General features: G+C 36.2%; 1 protein-coding gene across 1 annotated transcript; it reads right to left on the bottom strand.

The window, feature by feature from the left end:
* Nucleotides 1–8,259: 8,259 nt before the first annotated feature.
* LOC127106455 ((-)-germacrene D synthase) lies at nt 8,260–17,342 on the bottom strand. Its single transcript, XM_051043749.1, has 8 exons — nt 17,177–17,342; nt 16,824–17,100; nt 16,497–16,740; nt 11,859–11,990; nt 9,400–9,618; nt 9,168–9,306; nt 8,835–9,083; nt 8,260–8,739 (listed from the first exon to the last, which is right to left on the bottom strand). The coding sequence occupies exons 1-8, from the start codon at nt 17,303–17,305 to the stop codon at nt 8,446–8,448; spliced, it is 1,683 nt and encodes a 560-aa protein (XP_050899706.1). The 5' UTR covers nt 17,306–17,342; the 3' UTR covers nt 8,260–8,445.
* Nucleotides 17,343–17,801: the final 459 nt, after the last annotated feature.

The raw sequence follows: 17,801 nt of genomic DNA, 5'->3' as shown, positions 1-17,801 counted from the left end.
CCTAAATGAAGGACACTCAGTCAAGGGAGTTTCGAATCCTCTGTCTAGAAGGGAACCCTCACCTGAGGTGGAACCTTAAACTGAGAAAGATGATGATTCATCAAGGTCAGAGAAGGATATTGCTGCTGAGGGACTGTGTTCTCTAGGAAAAACCTTGCCTAGTAAGAAACCAGTAGATGCTTCTCATGAAATTGCTGAGAAGGTGATTGATTTGGAGGAAGAGAGCTCAGACGAGGAAGATGACACCTTGGTTCATCATTTGAAACCAAGTGTTGCAAAGAAAATGAAGACCAGGAAAGGCAAGTCTGTGGCTGATTTGATGACAGCCAGAACAGGTAAGAAGGTTGCTGCTGTAGGTCCTTCTAAATCATGGAGTAAAGTGGAAGTCAAAAAAAGAAAGGTCAGAGAAAGTTCTGACTCTGAAGATGATGTCGAAGACGATGTCCCATACATCTCTCCTGCTAAAAGGCAAACTATTAGAAAGTCTCCAACTAAGGTTGCAGCTGTGCATTTGGACAACATATCCTTCCATCTGGAAGATGGTGCAGCCAAGTGGAAATTTGTTATACAGAGGAGAGTTGTTGTGGAGAGGGAACTAGGGAAAGAGGCTGTGGAAGTGAAGGAGGTTATGGAATTGATCAAGTCTGCTAGTTTGATGAAAACAGTTAGTGCATTGCCCCAATGTTTTGAAAGTGTAGTGAAGGAATTTGATGTGAACATCCCAGAGGATATTTCTGACAAGAATAGCAAAGAATTTTGTAAAGTGTTTGTGAGAGGAAGGTGTGTAAGGTTCTCCCCAACTATAATCAATAAGTTCCTAGGAAGAGGAACTGAAGGAGCTGTTGAGTTAGAGGCTACAGACAATGAAGTCTATAGGACAATCACTGCTGGCCAAGTCAAGGAATGACCAAGCCAAAAGCATTTATTTGCTGGCAAATTAACTGTAAAATATGCCATCTTGCATAAGATAGGTTCAGCCAACTGGGTGCCAACAAACAATATCTCAACTATCTTTAATGTTCTTTGAAGGATAATCTATGCTATTGGAATTAGGCTTAACTTTGATTATGGAAGGTTCATGTTTGAACAAATTGTTAGACATGCCTCCACTAATGCAGTAAAGCTGCCAATTGTGTTTCCCTCGATCATTTGTGGAATTATTTTAGGCCAGCAACCTGGTATTCTAAACACAAGTGATATCCCTAGTAGAAGGAAGCCTTCATTGTCCATTCATTACAAGTTATTTGAAGGCAGTCATGTCAATGACATTGTCATGACATCTGCAAGGAAGGAGCCAGCCTCACAAGGTGGCCTGATTGCTCAATTAAAAGAAACCTGTAAGGAGTTGGAAACTGGGATTAGGGTGGCCAAGGCTAGGAAAGAGGCCTTAGAGGTTCTCATTAGTAGCTTGGAGCAAGAAGAGATGGATAAGGTTGGTGAAGCCAAGGAGTCAGATGCCCATACCTCAAGTGAGAGGTCTAATTCTCAAGATCAATCAAGTGGCAGTTCTGGATCTGAAGGTGAAGAAGATGCTACCTCCTCAGACTAAGTTGTGGTGATGGTCCCCCTGTTAGTGATGTGTGTTTTGTATGTTGTTTTGGATGCTTGGATGATTTGATGTTTGTAAAAAATTTTGGCAGTCCTTCTTGATGCCATAATGTAATATTTGGGCTCTTTATGAGTTCCCTGGATTTCTGATTATCTCAGCTATTGCAGCTGTGTATAATTATGGTTATGTACCACCTGACATTATGTTTTAACATTTTATATGTTATAACATCCTTTGTGACATTCTCTACTGGACTGATTGACATTTATTTTGTCTAATTGGTCACTTTGGTCTATTTTGACTAGAAAGGGGGAGAAGTTATTATGTGGAGAGTTGCAGTTAATGTGTGGAGATGTGGAGAGCTGCAGTTATTATGTGCTGATGTAGCTATCTAGGCTATACAGGTGACAGCTGATGTTGAAACAAAGAATGTTCTATGGTGTACAGGTGGTTGTACAGGTGATGTTAAAGGAGATGTCAGAATGTGATTCTGAATGTTACAGATGTTGAAGGAGATGTCAGAAGGAAATTCTGATTGTTACAGGTGCTGTTGTTGTTGAAGGAGATGTCTGTAGGTGAACAGACTTAGGGGGAGAAGAAGTACCCATGTGTTTATTGTGTGCATTACTAGTTGCTATAATAGCTAGTAATTGTGTTTGCTTCTGCTGCTGCTTAACTACTGATATGCATTTACTCTTGTGAACAAATGGACTAATATATGTTTTAGCCAAAATTTGCCAAAGGGGGAGTTTGTTGGTTCTAAGTGTTGGCAGCAATTTTGGTAAAACCAAGAGTGTTCACAAGTTGTCACATGTGATGTCTTAACATAAGATATCTTGTACCTACTGGATGTTTAAAATATAATTATGCAGGATTGTTCCAGGATGTCAGACCCGATGTCATGACATCTGTATATAGAACATTCAGTCTGAATGTTATGTATTATGTGATTATGTTTTTAATGGAAACCTGTGTATGATTGATGAGTTAATTGAACATGCTATCAATTAGTAATTACAACGTGATTAACTTATTTTCCAAAGAGATCTTGTAGCGGTGTATTCGTCACTATATGATTTATTGATTAAACCATAAGCAAAGCATACAAAGAAATCGAGTCGCCACCACACTTTTATTTATCCAAAGGATTGGCTAAAAAACGAACAAAAGCCTAAGAAGTTTTACACATAGAAAACTAATGAAAAGATCAGAGAATCTGGGTAAGGGGTAAATTACGCAATGGGAAGGTGTTAGGCACCCAAAACGTCCTAGGTACTCCTAGGGAGCCCTTTTCACACTTGTTGTATAAAAATGTTTATTTGTTTATGACATATTGTGCAAACATGAATGGGATGATGAGAAAAGAATATACAATTTTTATTGTTTTTGTGTTTGAACGGGTGAACCCGTTGCCTACGTACCTTCCATCAAAGGTAAGGATCAAAACGCCGTAGTTCGGCTAAAAGATTTCCAAAAATTAGTGAGTTCATTTTAAAACACAAGCTCTAAGGCTTTTCATTACCAATGGGAGAAAACTCAACCTGAATCAACAATCCACCATGCGAGGACGGCTTCGACGTACTAGAGGGGTTAACCCTATAATAAGTATGGAAGACTTACAATCAACTCACTAAGGATAAGGTAAGATTTACATCAACCACTATGGTAATTGAAACCTATGGCTAATGTATGAAAACATATTAACAATGGACAAAGCCACAAAACAATTGAATGGGTGAAGTTAATTGATTATGATTATTCACAAAATATGGTCAATGTATGATTAGGATTGATTCAAAGAAGTGTTATGAAATGGAGTTTGAAAAGTCAAGGACTTAGGGTCCAGGTTTCTAATTTGAAAAGACATGAAGACGTTTGCACAATATGTTTTTACAAGTTTTAAAAGTCAACAAGTGAAAAGGGGTTTTGAAACATAAAGGATGTGGGTGAAGGAGTGTAAAACTTCCTAGAAGTTCACCTCTTGAGATCATATAGAAGATGATTCAAGTGTGTCCTTTGGAATAGGCAACTATGCAAGTAAGCAAATAAAAGCAAGGTGATACCGGATGTCATCAATGGACTTATACCAATCTCACAAACAAAAGCGGATATCGGATACCAATAAATGGATTTTACACCAATCTCCTAAAACAAAGCAATGATACCGGAAGCCAATAAATGGACTTACTCCAATCTCACAAACAAAAGCGGATATCGGATACCAATAAATGGATTTACACCAATCTCCAAAGAATCAAAACATGGATGTTAGATGCCAATCTATCTGGACTTATACCAACCTCCAAAGGATGATCATGGGAATACAAATGCCAACAACATGGACTTATAATTGTATCCTCACATACGACAAACAAACAAGCACTAAGCAATGGACATGAGTGGCCAATGAAATGGTCTTACACTCGATCCCTTCCAAATCATAGGAACAATGGCCAATGAATGGACTTATAGTTGATTCCTCAATGGGCAAACTCAAACAAGTCACAAGGATATGAAATGATGATCATGCAATAATGAACAATTAATGATGATAAATGCACAAAGGTACGCAAGCGAACATGTACATATGAATCAAGCAATCAATCAAACAAAGTCATTTAGCATACACTATAACCAAGCAATTAGGCTCAAGCAAGGGTTAGACTTTAAAAGTCAACTGGAATGGGATAAGTGGTGCTCTTAACCTTAACATTGAGAGTTAAGGTGAAGCAGATGAAAGGATATGAGGGGTGTGCCTCATGCTCTTATCCCTGGTCAGGGAGAGCATTGAATATCAGAAGGTGTGGGAGTTCAGAAAGTTGGAACTCTCTCCACAAGTTAATGACTCGATAGATCTTGGGTTAAGATCCAGAATGCTACAAACATGTAATGTGAGCAAAGGGAATACACACAGAATAGTAGGAGATAGGCTACATATCTCTTCTATCTACCAATTGCCTTATCAAAAGGTCTTTTCCTGCTTGGGGACAAAGATAAACAATCACAAACATTGCCTCTTAAGGAGGACTTCAGACAAGTACCTGGCCAAGTAACAGGCCAGGTCTTCCAGACTACATGGAGACAAGAGATTCTACCTCAATGCTAATGCTATCAAGCAAAGAAAAAGCAAGTTCACAAAGGAACTATAGCAACTAATGTACCTGAAATCAATCAAATATAATCAGTACACCAATCACAAAGTCAAAACAGACAAGATATGAACCAACAGTCAACACAATCAATCAATGCAAAGCACAAACTCAAATCAAATGAGCTAGCATCCTACAAAACAAATCAAGTTAGTCCATAACAATCAAATAAACCAAACTCAATCCACTTGAATTGAACTCCTTAAAGCAATTGCTTTTTCAACCTGAAAATCAAACTCAAACATGAGAAGTAAGCCCTTAGGCCAAAGCCTAGGGTCAAAGGAGGAGAAATAGACCAAAACAGAACATGAAAATTTATCAAAATCAAGATTAATCAAATAAGAACAAAGTCCAATTGGTCTCATACCAAAACTATTCATCAAATCCATTTCACAAACCATTCATGTCAAACTAGGCAAGTTGGAATCACATTGATGTAAACAGAATGAACACAAACATATCAATACCAAAATGGCTCAATAAATTCCAAGAAAAATCATGCCTAACCAAAACACATCAAAGGATCATCATACCAAAAATCATGGCATTTGGATAAGAGGAAGCATGGAAATTAAAATCCCTAAGTCAAAGCATGTTCAAACAAGCTCATACAAGGCACCAAATCATGCATCAACTTCATGCAAGCATAAAACAGAAATGACATGAGATAAATGATTGAAACTAAAGCCATGGCAAACTTCAAGATGTCCATAATACACATGCCAAATTTCAAGTCCATCCAATAAACACCAAGGATTTCACAAATCATATAAGATCATGACTCATAAAAGGTTAACAATTGGTCAAACAGAGGGAAAATTCTCAAACAAATAGAAAATGCATTCAAAAATTCCAGGAAAAATCACAAGCAAACTTAACATCCATAAGTATCAACATGCAAAAATCCAGATCAATTCAAGTTCAATAGGCATGGCAAAGAAATTCCACAAAATGAACAAGAAATGGTGTGACATACATTGTCACACCTCCAAAGATCACATCATATCTCACAATCCAGAAAGGCAAAAATCATAAACCATATACCAAAATGACCAGGAATGAGTCTAGATCATGCATGTAAATTTTCAAGAATTTTGGATCAAGCATCATGATTTCACAATCAAAATGGTAAAGCATAGGCAAATAGCATACATGATCAAAACCATTAGACCAAAACAAAAACAGGCCGTGCACAACTTTTGCTATCATGCTAGTAAAAAACTAGAGGAAAAATGGCGATCAATGCAAAAATTCCCACTCAATTTGGATTAAAGATGAATGACTTATGATTTTTTGAAGATGCATGATGAAATGAAATAAAAATTGAGTTGGAAAATGATTTAAATGCAGCGCATGGCATTTTTGTAAATATGCTGAACTTTTGAAATCAGCGCGCCACATGAAACGCTGCGTTTCATTAAAGGAAACGCAGCTCCAATCTTAACACGACAAGTGGACCACTCCATGTGAGAAAAACAGAAAAAAAACCATGCAAGCACGGGCCAGGCAGATCAACGAGCTTCTGGAAACGAAAATATAAAGAACTCATCGTGTTCTTCAGCATTCATCATCATCAAGAACAAAAAATCACAGAAACTTGCAAACCATATATCAATCGAACCAGCATTCATCCTAGATCACTAATCTAACATTGATTTCACTTAATTCTAACCACATGCAAAGAATCGATCGAAATAAGTTTTGGCATCAAAAATTCAAATCCACATAACTTGCTCAAATCTTAATGGAATTGCACGATTCAAAGTTCAACATGCTCAGCAACAAAAGATCTATCAGATGCACATCTTAATTGCAAGAATTAGAGTGATTGAATTTTTACCTTCAAAGAATTGCAGAAGTGAATTTGTGCGAATCAAGGCTTGGATTGTGAAAACAGATCTTCAATGATGCTTGGATGGATGTATGGAAGCAAGGCTTTAGCTCAAAACAGCTCGATTCTCTTTAAAACTCCAACTTCCATGTGAAGGTTCAAGGTTCGACAACTGCAATTCTTCAAGAATTATCCACGATCTTGCTTCAACAGAGCTTCATCATGCCTGCAAATGATGATTAGAACAAAGACAAGCAAGAGGAATCAAGAATTTCAATGGAAAAAGTTGGAAAAAGTTTGAGAGAGTTTGAGAGAATTTGAGAGATTTTCAATTTGGATCTGAGATTGTGAAATGTTGATGCAGAAACCTGTTATGATTAACACTTTATACCACCTGTTAATCACACTTGTTAAACATGATTAGCAACAATGCATTGGATTAGTGAAATGCTCATGTTATGTAATTTGGCCAAAATGCCCTTTTTCAAATGTAACCAATGGAACAGTAAAATTCCACTTGCAGCAAATCCAAATTTCTGTTTTAAGGCCATTGCAATTGGTTTGGCATGAAAATTGTGCATACTTTTCAAAATGACCTTTTTTCCCACCAAAATTTAAATGAAGTCACTTGAAAAATGCACTTTTTATGTGATGATTTTTGATGAAATGTAATGATGGATTATGATAGCTCATGTCAAATTGAGTTTGCTCAAAAAAGAATCACATGAATTGGCCTTTTGGTTCCAAAGTTATGCCCCCTTGAAGTTCAAAAATGTTGGACAATCTCTACATGCTTTCCTCCTCTTATCATGCTAACTCTTCTAGTGACTATGCGAAACACGCATCTTCTCTTGGATCACTTTGATCTTCTCTGTGATCTGTTGGACAATCTCTGGTCCAATCAAAACACACTCTCCCGACTCATACCAACATAAATGTGAACTGCACCTTTTACCGTATAACACCTCAAACGGGGCCATCCTAATACTCGAATGAAAATTATTATTATAAGTGAACTCAATAAGAAAAAAATAGCTATCCCAATTCTTTGTTTGTCCATCAGTCTGCGAGTGATAAGAGGAACTCAACTTCAACTTAGTATCCAATTCTTCTTGCAAACTCTGCCAAAACCTCGACGTGAATCTCATATCTCTATCTGACACAATACTCGACAAAATACCATGTAGGCTAACAATCTTTTCGATATATAACTCAACCAACTTCTGCAAAAGATAATCGTTCTTAATTGGAATGAAATAAGCTGATTTAGTCAGTCTATCAACAACAACCAAAATGGAATCACATCCCTTCGTTGCCTTCGACAAACTTGTCACAAAATCCATGGAAATGCTATCCCATTATGGTGACACTTTTTCTCTGTTGGCCAATATCACTTCAATTCACCTCGATGGCTACCATTTATCGTTGGTTGCTTCATCAGTTGGACATTAAAAATTCATTTTTATACGGAGAATTAAAAGAGAAAGTTTATATGGATCAACCTCTATGTTTTACTGTTCCTGGAAATTCTAGACTTGTTTGTCAGCTTCGTCTTTCTCTTTATAAGTTAAACACTCTCCACATGCTTAGTTTGGTCCCTTCATCTCTTCCTTGATACAATTTGGTATGACTAGATGTGAAGTTGATCACTCTGGTTTCTTCCTATATTCCTCCACTGGTCTACACATCTTTATTGTGGTATATGTTGATGGCATTGTTATAATTGGATATGACGTAAATGGTATCCAGACTCAAAACTTCTGGATATTTATCTTAAATTTGTTTTTGAATACATAGTTTACATGTGATTTTACAAAGTCGTCATAGTTTCCATATTTACTAGAAACCTTGATTATGCCGAAATATATTGCAATTGATGTGTACATGTGTATAACATGGACAATGAATCCAATTTGTCATATTGGACATGGATTCAACAAGGTAGATATTATGTCATTCTTTGTTGATCCTTGGGAGTTAGTGTAGCAATCTTCATCTCTATAAATCACATGAAGGACACGTGATAAATTGAGAACTCGCATAAGGAGAGGCTTTGGCACTTGAGTTGAATCAAGAAGTTCCTCGTTCATATCCTTCCAAGCATTTGCAACTTGTCTTGAAAGTTCACTAATTGCATCTGATCTAGTTACACCATGTTCATTCATGTAGCACTCAATAGAAGAGGCAACATGCCCTCTCTTCTGCTCAAACTAATTCAATATAAAATAAAATATTAAACATATATTTTTAGAATACAATACTAATAAATTTAAAAAAATGGTATTTATTGATTAATCATTATTACCTCATGGGAAACAATATCATTCATGAGTCTGGCAATTCTTGATGAAGCATTAACAATTTTTGGGTTATTAGTTAACCATTTGAAGACTTCTTCTGTAGCAATGCATCCCATTCCAATGAAAGATGTTGCTGTGATCAGATAGTAACCAGAATTTACTATTCCTAGAGCCATGTATTCTTCCATTGTTGGTATAAAATTACAACTGAACCATTTGGCCTCAGTCAAGTAGGCCTGGCTCAATCTTTTCATCTGATGCAGATATTAAATGAGTTCAACATTTAGTTCTTAGAAAGAAGTAACCCTATGGAATAACTGAAGAGTTATAATATTTACTTCATTTTTGACATAATATACACAAAAAGCTCTTCCTTCTTTAACCATCTCTTGCTCCATTTCTTCATAAACATCCAAAAGGGCTTTGTAGCAAAATTTCATGTATTCTGGTAGAAAATCCATGCAACTCATATCCCACCTAGAATTCCAGTTCAAATTGATGTTAATAATTAAACTTCCCTACAAAATTATAGTTCAATATTGAAAAGTGGAAACTCCAAAAACCTCAAACCTTTGAATTGCTTGAGTGAAAAGTTGTAGCTCGTCTATTGTACCATAGTTATCATATATATCATCAATTACTGAGGTCAATGACATCACTTTTGTCATTATCTTTCTACCAACAGAATATTGAGACTCAAAACATCCTCCCAATATCCAAAAGTATGCTTCAACTATTCGATTGCGTGCAAATGGCAGTTTTGTTGCAAAATCCAATTCTTTCCACCATCTAATAAATAATTAAAGAAAACAAACCAAGCTTAATAATCAATTAACAAGACATAAGTGATCATCTTGCTGCTGTAAAATAATAATAATAATAATAATAATAATAATAATAATAATAATAATAATAATAATAATATAATAGATGTAACTAAACAATGTTAGTTGTGTTGGAAAAATAAAAATAAAAACAATTCTTTACGGACGCATAAACATACCCACAAGAATAAAAATAAAAAGAATTCAAAAAAACAAAATCACAAACTCTCTAATTAAATTATAACTTTTAAAGAGAAAATTGCAAACACTCTAAATTGCAATTTTTAAACGAAAAAATCGTAAACTCTCTCAATTATAATTTTTGAAGGAAAAAATTGCAAACCCTCTCAATTATAATTTTTGAATGGAAAGGAAAAATTATAAACCCTCTTTTAATTATAATTTTTGAACGGAAAAATTGCAAATCCTTGCTCAATTATAATTTTTAATAGAAGGAAAAATTGCAAACCCTCTTTCAACTATAATTTTTGGACGGAAAAATTGCAAACTCTCTCTACTACAATTTTTGGATAGAAAATTTACAAACTCTCTCAGCAAATTTTTTTGAACGACAAAATAGAAAACTCTCTCAACAAACTCAAACTGTTTTGAACGGAAAAATAGAAAACCTTCCATAAACATAACTATCAAAATCTCCGATACACCCAAAAGACTATATTTTGTTGTGTACAAAACTCAAACTAACTATCTCTATGTATATTAACACTCAAATTCTATTTTCCTCCTAATATCCGACATAGGACTTGGATGACTATAATATCTGACTCAACAAATCATCACTTCATCCAAAGTCTCACATATCTTCAATTTATCATCAACTTCATCTTCAAAACGATAATTATAATTATAATGATTAGCCACATTTGTAAAATTATTATTCTTCAATCTTTTTGTTTTCTTCCTCATTTGATCTGAATAATTATTACTCTTCCTTTCTCCATTGATCGAAACCTTAGTCTGATATCCGTTGTTGGGAAAATAACAAAAAAAAATTACGGACGCGAAAGCATATCCACAAAATAAAAAGAGCAAAAAAAATTCAAAAGAAAAACTCACAAATTCATTATTCAATTTCAAATCTTTACGAAACAAAATTACAAATTCTCTCATAAAATTGTAATTTTTAAAGAGAAAATTGCAAACCTTCCAAACTACAACTTTTGAACGGAAAAATTGCAAACTTCTTTCAATTATAATTTTTGAACGAAAAATTGCAAATCCTCTCTCCATTATAATTTTTGAACAGAAAAATTGTAAACCCTCTCTCAATTACAATTTTTGGACGGAAAATTAACAAACCATCTCTCACTACAATTTTTGGACGGAAAAATTGCAAACTCTCTCCACAAACTATTTTTGAACGACAAAAAAAAAACTCTCTCAATAGATTATTTTAAAACAAAAAATAGAAAACCTTCTATAGACACATAACTACCCAAATCCTTAATACACCCAAAAGATTATATTATTTTATTGGGTAAAAAACTCAAACTAACTATCTCTCTATATTAGTACTCAAATTCCATTTTCTTCTTACGACTTGAGTGAGACTTGAATAAATATAATATTTGATCCATCAAATTGTTGTTCTTACGTTGTTATTGTTTTTGTTAGAAATATTAAAACTAAACAACACAAACCACATCCATGTTTTCTTAACAATAGTAAACATTTTTTTACAATCCTATTTGGAGAAAATAATTTTAGCAACTAATATTACATGAAAAGAAAATACTCAATCTTGATCAAAACGTTCTATCCTCTTTCAATAAATCTTAGACAATGGTTTTGTAAAGTTGATTTCACCTCAGTATAAAATCAATTGGAAAAAAAAGTTGTTTATTTCACCTTGATGAAAAAAACAACCGAAAGAAAAAGTAAGTACTTTTTATTACCCTCTTTGTTAGCTCGACTACAAAATCGAGTTAAAAGATCTTTCAATCGAAATAAAAAATCTAGTTCTTAGTAATATTATTATTAAATAATTAAATATAATTAATATTATAAAAGATTTTGTAACTTGTTGGGCTATAAGATTTGTTATTTTATTTATAAATTAGATATCTTTTGCATGCCAATATAGTGATTGATTTCTAAAGATGAGTAACAAAACTCTCTGTTAAAATAAGTTTATTAAAATAACTTTTTGTTCATTATTCAACTATATGTAGTAATTAAACTTACTTTGAAATATCACCAAGTTCTTTCTGATGCTGTTTTTGTAGCAGATTGAAATCTAATTTGGCAAGTAATAGCAAAGTTGCATCATGTGAGGGATCTTCTTCATAAGTAGAAATATAATTCCTTGCCACTAATCTATGAAGACACAAGATATAAGGTTTTGGACGGAGGGAGGAGGAACAGACTTTTCTCTATAATCTTCACTTATATTCAAATGTCTTAATGTTTTACAAAGAGGTCTGGTCCTTATATAGAGATAAAGCCAGACAAGAAAGGACAAGTAATTAAATGCAGTAATGAATACTATCAGGTCCCTAGGATAGTTTGATTACCCAAGAGAATAAACTTTTGAACTCCCCCATACACATTTAAATTTATTCCAACAAAACTCCCCCATAAATTTAAATGCTCTTCCGATCAATCATGCCCAACATCTTCTTGCCTCTATCGAACAGCTCCTTCGATAGTGGTTTGGTCAAAATGTCTGCTGCTTGGTCCTTGCTTGCAACATGTTTTAGTTCGACACTTCCTTCCTTCACGTGTTCTCGAATGAAGTGGAAGCGGACGTCAATGTGCTTGCTCCTTTCGTGATTTACTGGATTCTTCGCCAGTTCGATAGCAGATTTGTTATCAACTCTTATCAATGTTGCGTCTTCCTGCTTCGATTCTATTTTGTTTAGCAATCTCCTCAGCCAAATTGCATGACACACGCACCAAGATGCTGCAACGTATTCAGCTTCACACGTCGAGAGAGTCACAATTGGCTGTTTCCTCGAAAGCCATGTGAAAGCAGTGTTTCCCATGAAGAAAACATAGCCTGAGGTGCTCTTTCGATCATCAACATCTCCGCACCAATCACTATCTGAGTATCCAGTCAGCTTGTACTCTTCTGCCTTCGAATAAAACATTCCAAGTGACACAGTTCCTTGGACGTATCGAAGAATTCTCTTTAAAGCTTTCCAGTGAGCATAGACTGGTTCCTCCATGAATCGACTCACAATTCCCACACTTAGTGAGAGGTCAGGCCTTGTGCAAGTAAGGTATCGGAGGCTTCCAACCAAGCTTCGAAATTTGTTCGCTTCGACGCGTTCTCCCCCATCAAATTTCGAAAGCTTTGCTCCAGGTTCCATTGGTGTCGAAATTGGATTGCAGCTATCCATGTTGAACCTCTTCAGAATATCTTTGGCATACTTTTCCTGAGAGACAAAGATGCCATCTTCTTCTTGTCGAACCTCCAGTCCAAGAAAATATTTCATCAGACCTAAGTCTGTCATCTCGAATTCCTGTGTCATTTCTCTTTTGAATTCTTCAATTAACTGTTTGTTGTTGCCCAGAAAAATCAGGTCATCGACGTAGAGGGCAACAAGCAGCAATCTTTCTCCGGCCTTCTTTACATATACAGCATGTTCATAAGGACATTGCTGAAAGCCATTTTCTTTGAAGTACGTGTTTATTCGAGTATTCCACGCTCTTGGCGCTTGCTTCAGCCCATAGAGTGCTTTCTTCAATCTCAGCACTTTGCCTTCGCATTCGATCTTCATATATCCTGGTGGCTGTTCGACGTACACTTCTTCTTCGAGCACACCATTCAGGAACGCTGACTTGACATCCATCTGATGTATTGGCCATTTGTATTGAGCTGCATGTGAAATGAGTAATCGAATAGTTTCCATTCTGGCAACAGGCGCAAACACTTCATCATAATCAATTCCTGCTTTCTGCTTATAGCCTTTCGCTACCAGCCTTGCTTTGTATCTTTCGATCTCGCCTTCAGCATTCATCTTCTTCTTAAATACCCACTTCACGCCAATAGTCTGACTTCCTTTTGGTAACTCTGCTAGTTCCCAAGTATTGTTCTTTTCGATGGCTTTGATTTCTTCATCCATTGCATTCTTCCAGTTTCGATTTCTCATAGCTTCTTCGAAACTCACATCTTCAGTATCTGCCAGCAAGCATACAAGGTGTACCTCTTCTGTGTTTTCATACAAATCTTGCAGACTTCTTAATCTGGATTGTGAAGGCTCATTTTCATCATCGGAATCTTCAGGTTCTATCGAAGTGTCTGTTGGCACAACAACTGGTGCTGCTTCTTCTTCTTCGACGAGAGCTTCAATCGAACTGCTCCAGTCCCATCTGCTTGCTTCATTTACTCGAACGTCCCTGCTTACAATCACCTTTTTGTTTATTGGGTCGAAAAGCCTATAGCCTTTCGATTTCTCATCATACCCAATAAGTATATACTTCTGACTCTTATCCTCCAGCTTCGTTCTCCTTTGATCAGGCACATGTGCATAAGCCACGCTTCCAAAAATTCTAAAGTGAGACACAGTTGGCTTCTGTCCACTCCAGGCTTCTTGAGGTGTTATGTCTCCAAGCTTCGAGTGAGGACATCTATTCTGGACATAAACTGCACATTGTACAGCTTCTGCCCAAAATTCCTTCGACATGTTCTTGCTCTTCAGCATTGATCAAACCATATCAAGCACTGTTCGATTCTTCCTCTCAGCTACTCCATTTTGTTGAGGTGAGTATGCTGTGGTCAGAAATCTTCTTATGCCTTGTTCCTCACAGTACTTCATGAATGCTGTCGAAGTATATTCTCCTCCTCTGTCTGATCGAAGCGCTTTGATGCGTCTGTCAGTTGCATTTTCAACCATCACTTTAAACTTTCTAAATGTCTCGAATGCTTCAGACTTCTCCTTCAGAAAATACACCCAAGTCTTTCTCGAATAGTCATCGATGAAAGAAATGAAGTATTTCTTGCCACTGAATGATTCTGGAGTGATTGGTCCACATATGTCAGTGTGGATTAGTTCCAGAATTTGCTTTGCCTGATATTCTGCCTTCTTTTGAAAGGATGTTCTGGTTTGCTTGCCAAAAACACAGTCTTCACAGAATTTTTCATCGAACTCCACGTCTGGTAGTCCATGCACCATATTCTTCTTCGACAGTCTTCTTAGTCCAGCCTGATGTAAGTGTCCAAAACGCAAGTGCCATAGGGATGCTTGGTCTTCGACATTAACATGCAAGCATTTCTCTCGAATGCTCTTCAGGTTCAGCTTATACATTCGATTCTTCCCCATTTCGACTAAGGTAACTAGACGTCCTGTCTTGTCCTTCAGCTGCAGGTTTCGATCCTTCATGAGTATCGAATACCCCTTCTCTGTTAGTTGTCCCAAACTCAAGATATTTGCTTTGAGATTTGGTACATAGTAGACTCCTTCGATTGATCCTACTACACCTTTTTTCTGTAAGAAACATATAGTTCCTTTTCCTTCGACCTTCACTTTCGAGGCATCTCCAAATGAGACGTGTCCATCTTCGACAGTCTTTAATTCTTTGAACAGGTGTTTGTGACCACACATGTGATTGCTTGCACCTGAGTCGAGGTACCACATTGTGTCACTCTCTGCATCTTCTTCCTTCTGCGCCATTAACAAGAATCCTTCATTCGATTTGGGTGCGAGAGGTCCCGAGTTCGATTCTGATTCTAGGGCAAAGTTAGACGTTTCTTCAACTCTCCTCCTCGATCGACAGTCTCTTGCAAGATGTCCCATCTTTCCACAGTTGTGGCAACTGTAGGAATTGCAATCCTTCGCGTAATGCCCCTGTTTGTTGCACTTATAGCATTCGATACTGTTGTAATTTGTTCTTCCACCTCTTTGATTTCGACCTCTACCATGCCAGTTTTGTTGGCTAGATTGTCCTCTGTCGAAACTATAGTTTTTGTAGCTTCGACCGCCATCACGTCCTCCATGACCACGTCCTCTCCCTCTCCAGTTTTGAGAGAAGAGTGCCTTTTCATCTCTGCTCGAATCTGCCTCTTCGATTGCCTCTTCTTTCTTTTTCATTTTTCGCTGCTCATGTGCTTCGAGCGACCCAGCAACCTCTTCGACAGTGATTGTCGAAAGGTCCTTTGCTTCCTCTATAGCGCACACAATGTTTTCGAACTTGTCCGTTAAAGATCTTAGAATCTTTTCGACAATTCGGCCCTCTGTCATTGCCTCTCCATTTCGACTCATCTGATTCGCCACTGTCTGCACGCGCGTAATATAGTCCGCTACGGACTCTGTCTCCTTCATCTTCATCCTCTCCATCTCCCCTTCGACGTGGTTGAACCAGCAATCTTTTCGAATGCTGATTCGTCCACTGCTCTGAACAGCATGTATAATGCTGCTTTGTCTTTCGACTGCGTCTCTTTCAACGCCTTCGTCTGGGCGGCATTGAGACCTGTTGTGTTACCTGGATCTTCAAAGCCATCATTGGTGACTTCCCACGCATCCAATGAGCCCAGCAACGCTTTCATCTGGATGCTCCAATTCTCATAATTGGACTTCGTCAGCCGTGGCAACGGCATTTGACTGGTCAGGCTCGCCATGAGCTCTGATGCCAATTTGAAGACACAAGATATAAGGTTTTGGACGGAGGGAGGAGGAACAGACTTTTCTCTATAATCTTCACTTATATTCAAATGTCTTAATGTTTTACAAAGAGGTCTGGTCCTTATATAGAGATAAGGCCAGACAAGAAAGGACAAGTAATTAAATGCAGTAATGAATACTATCAGGTCCCTAGGATAGTTTGATTACCCAAGAGAATAAACTTTTGAACTCCCCCATACACATTTAAATTTATTCCAACAATCTAGGCATGTTTTTGAAGAGTGGCCTCTTTAAGCTATGATTAATTTTAGTAGCAAGAGAAGGACTTAATTGAGTAGTCATCATTTTAAGGTGTGAGGAAGTGAAAGAAAGTGCTTCATCTAATAATTCTTCTCCATGAATCCTTAAATGTGTGGCTTCATACAAACTTAACATTCCCTCAACGTCACCAACAAGGGTTTCATTGAAGTTTCCTTGCTCATTTTTGAACTTTTGAAAAACATCTGAGAACACGATAATATATATAACACGTGGTTATGTTTTATTTACACCATTAAAAATAAGCAGTAAAGTGGGGCCTACGTACCCGGCAATATGGGATATCCATGTTGTCTTAGTAACCTGAAGACAAGTGCAATAGAATGAAGATCTTCGTTAAAATTGAGAGTTATTGTTCCATTTTGAACATAATTATTGTGAATATGTTGCAATAATTCTCCGATCTCATGCTCAAAATGATGGTATAACCCCAAACGTTGGATTGAATCGATCAAATTAGCATCATTCAAAGGGTTTGTAGGGAGTAGCATCTGCCTCACGTTTTCTTTTAGCAGTATAATCTGCTTCATTATTTCATCCAATTCCTGCATGCATAAATTTTTTTAGATGTTCCATTCAAAAAATAAAGTTAGCTTAATGAAAATGAAGTAAAATTAACACCATAGGTTCCTCCGATAGATATTGAATAAAATGATTCCCCCAAATGTTGGGATGATAATTTGCGGAACGTCTAGATAAATTATTAATGGTTGGAGGAGCAACTAGTGATGATGTTGCTGAAACTGACATGATTACTTATCACCTTTGTTTCCAACAGTTTTAGACACAAAATGATGTTTTCTCAGTTTTAGGTTGGAAGTTGAGAATACTTTTACGTGTGTGTGTATATTTATAGTACTTAAGTAATGAGAATCACACAATGAAAGTGGTCATCTTAATTTCCAAGTTACTTTGGAGTTTTCTGTACATACAAATTTATGATGGTTACTCTTTCAAAACGATGATATTATCATCGATTTGTTTATTTCAGTTTTTAATATTTTTAAAAAATAAAATTGAACAAACGAACTGATTTGATTTGGTTTACTTAGGTTGATTAGTTTACGATATTTTTTATTCAAATATTATATAATTATTTGTTTATTCTCCACTATCATATACAAAAAAATTCTCACTTGACTATGATTAATACAACTAAAATAAGTTCAACATCATATCAAAAATAAAATACAATCAAGTTCGTTAGTTCACCATCAAATAACTAAAATAAATTTTTAATTCCTTT

The sequence above is a fragment of the Lathyrus oleraceus genome, chromosome 7 (genome assembly GCF_024323335.1).
Source record: "Lathyrus oleraceus cultivar Zhongwan6 chromosome 7, CAAS_Psat_ZW6_1.0, whole genome shotgun sequence".
Taxonomy (NCBI): Eukaryota; Viridiplantae; Streptophyta; class Magnoliopsida; order Fabales; family Fabaceae; genus Lathyrus; species Lathyrus oleraceus.
The sequence above is the reverse complement of the archived record's forward strand: the minus strand, read 5'-3'. Positions and strand labels throughout refer to the sequence as shown.

Bases quoted from the DNA above. Each gene is read 5' to 3' on its own strand.
- LOC127106455 (XM_051043749.1), bottom strand. From the start codon at position 17,305: ATGTCAGTTTCAGCAACATCATCACTAGTTGCTCCTCCAACCATTAAT. The intron at 9,307-9,399 runs GTTTGAGGTTTT...CTGGAATTCTAG, and splicing joins TTCACTCAAGCAATTCAAAG to GTGGGATATGAGTTGCATGG. The intron at 8,740-8,834 runs GTAATAATGATT...ATATTGAATTAG, and splicing joins ATGATATTGTTTCCCATGAG to TTTGAGCAGAAGAGAGGGCA.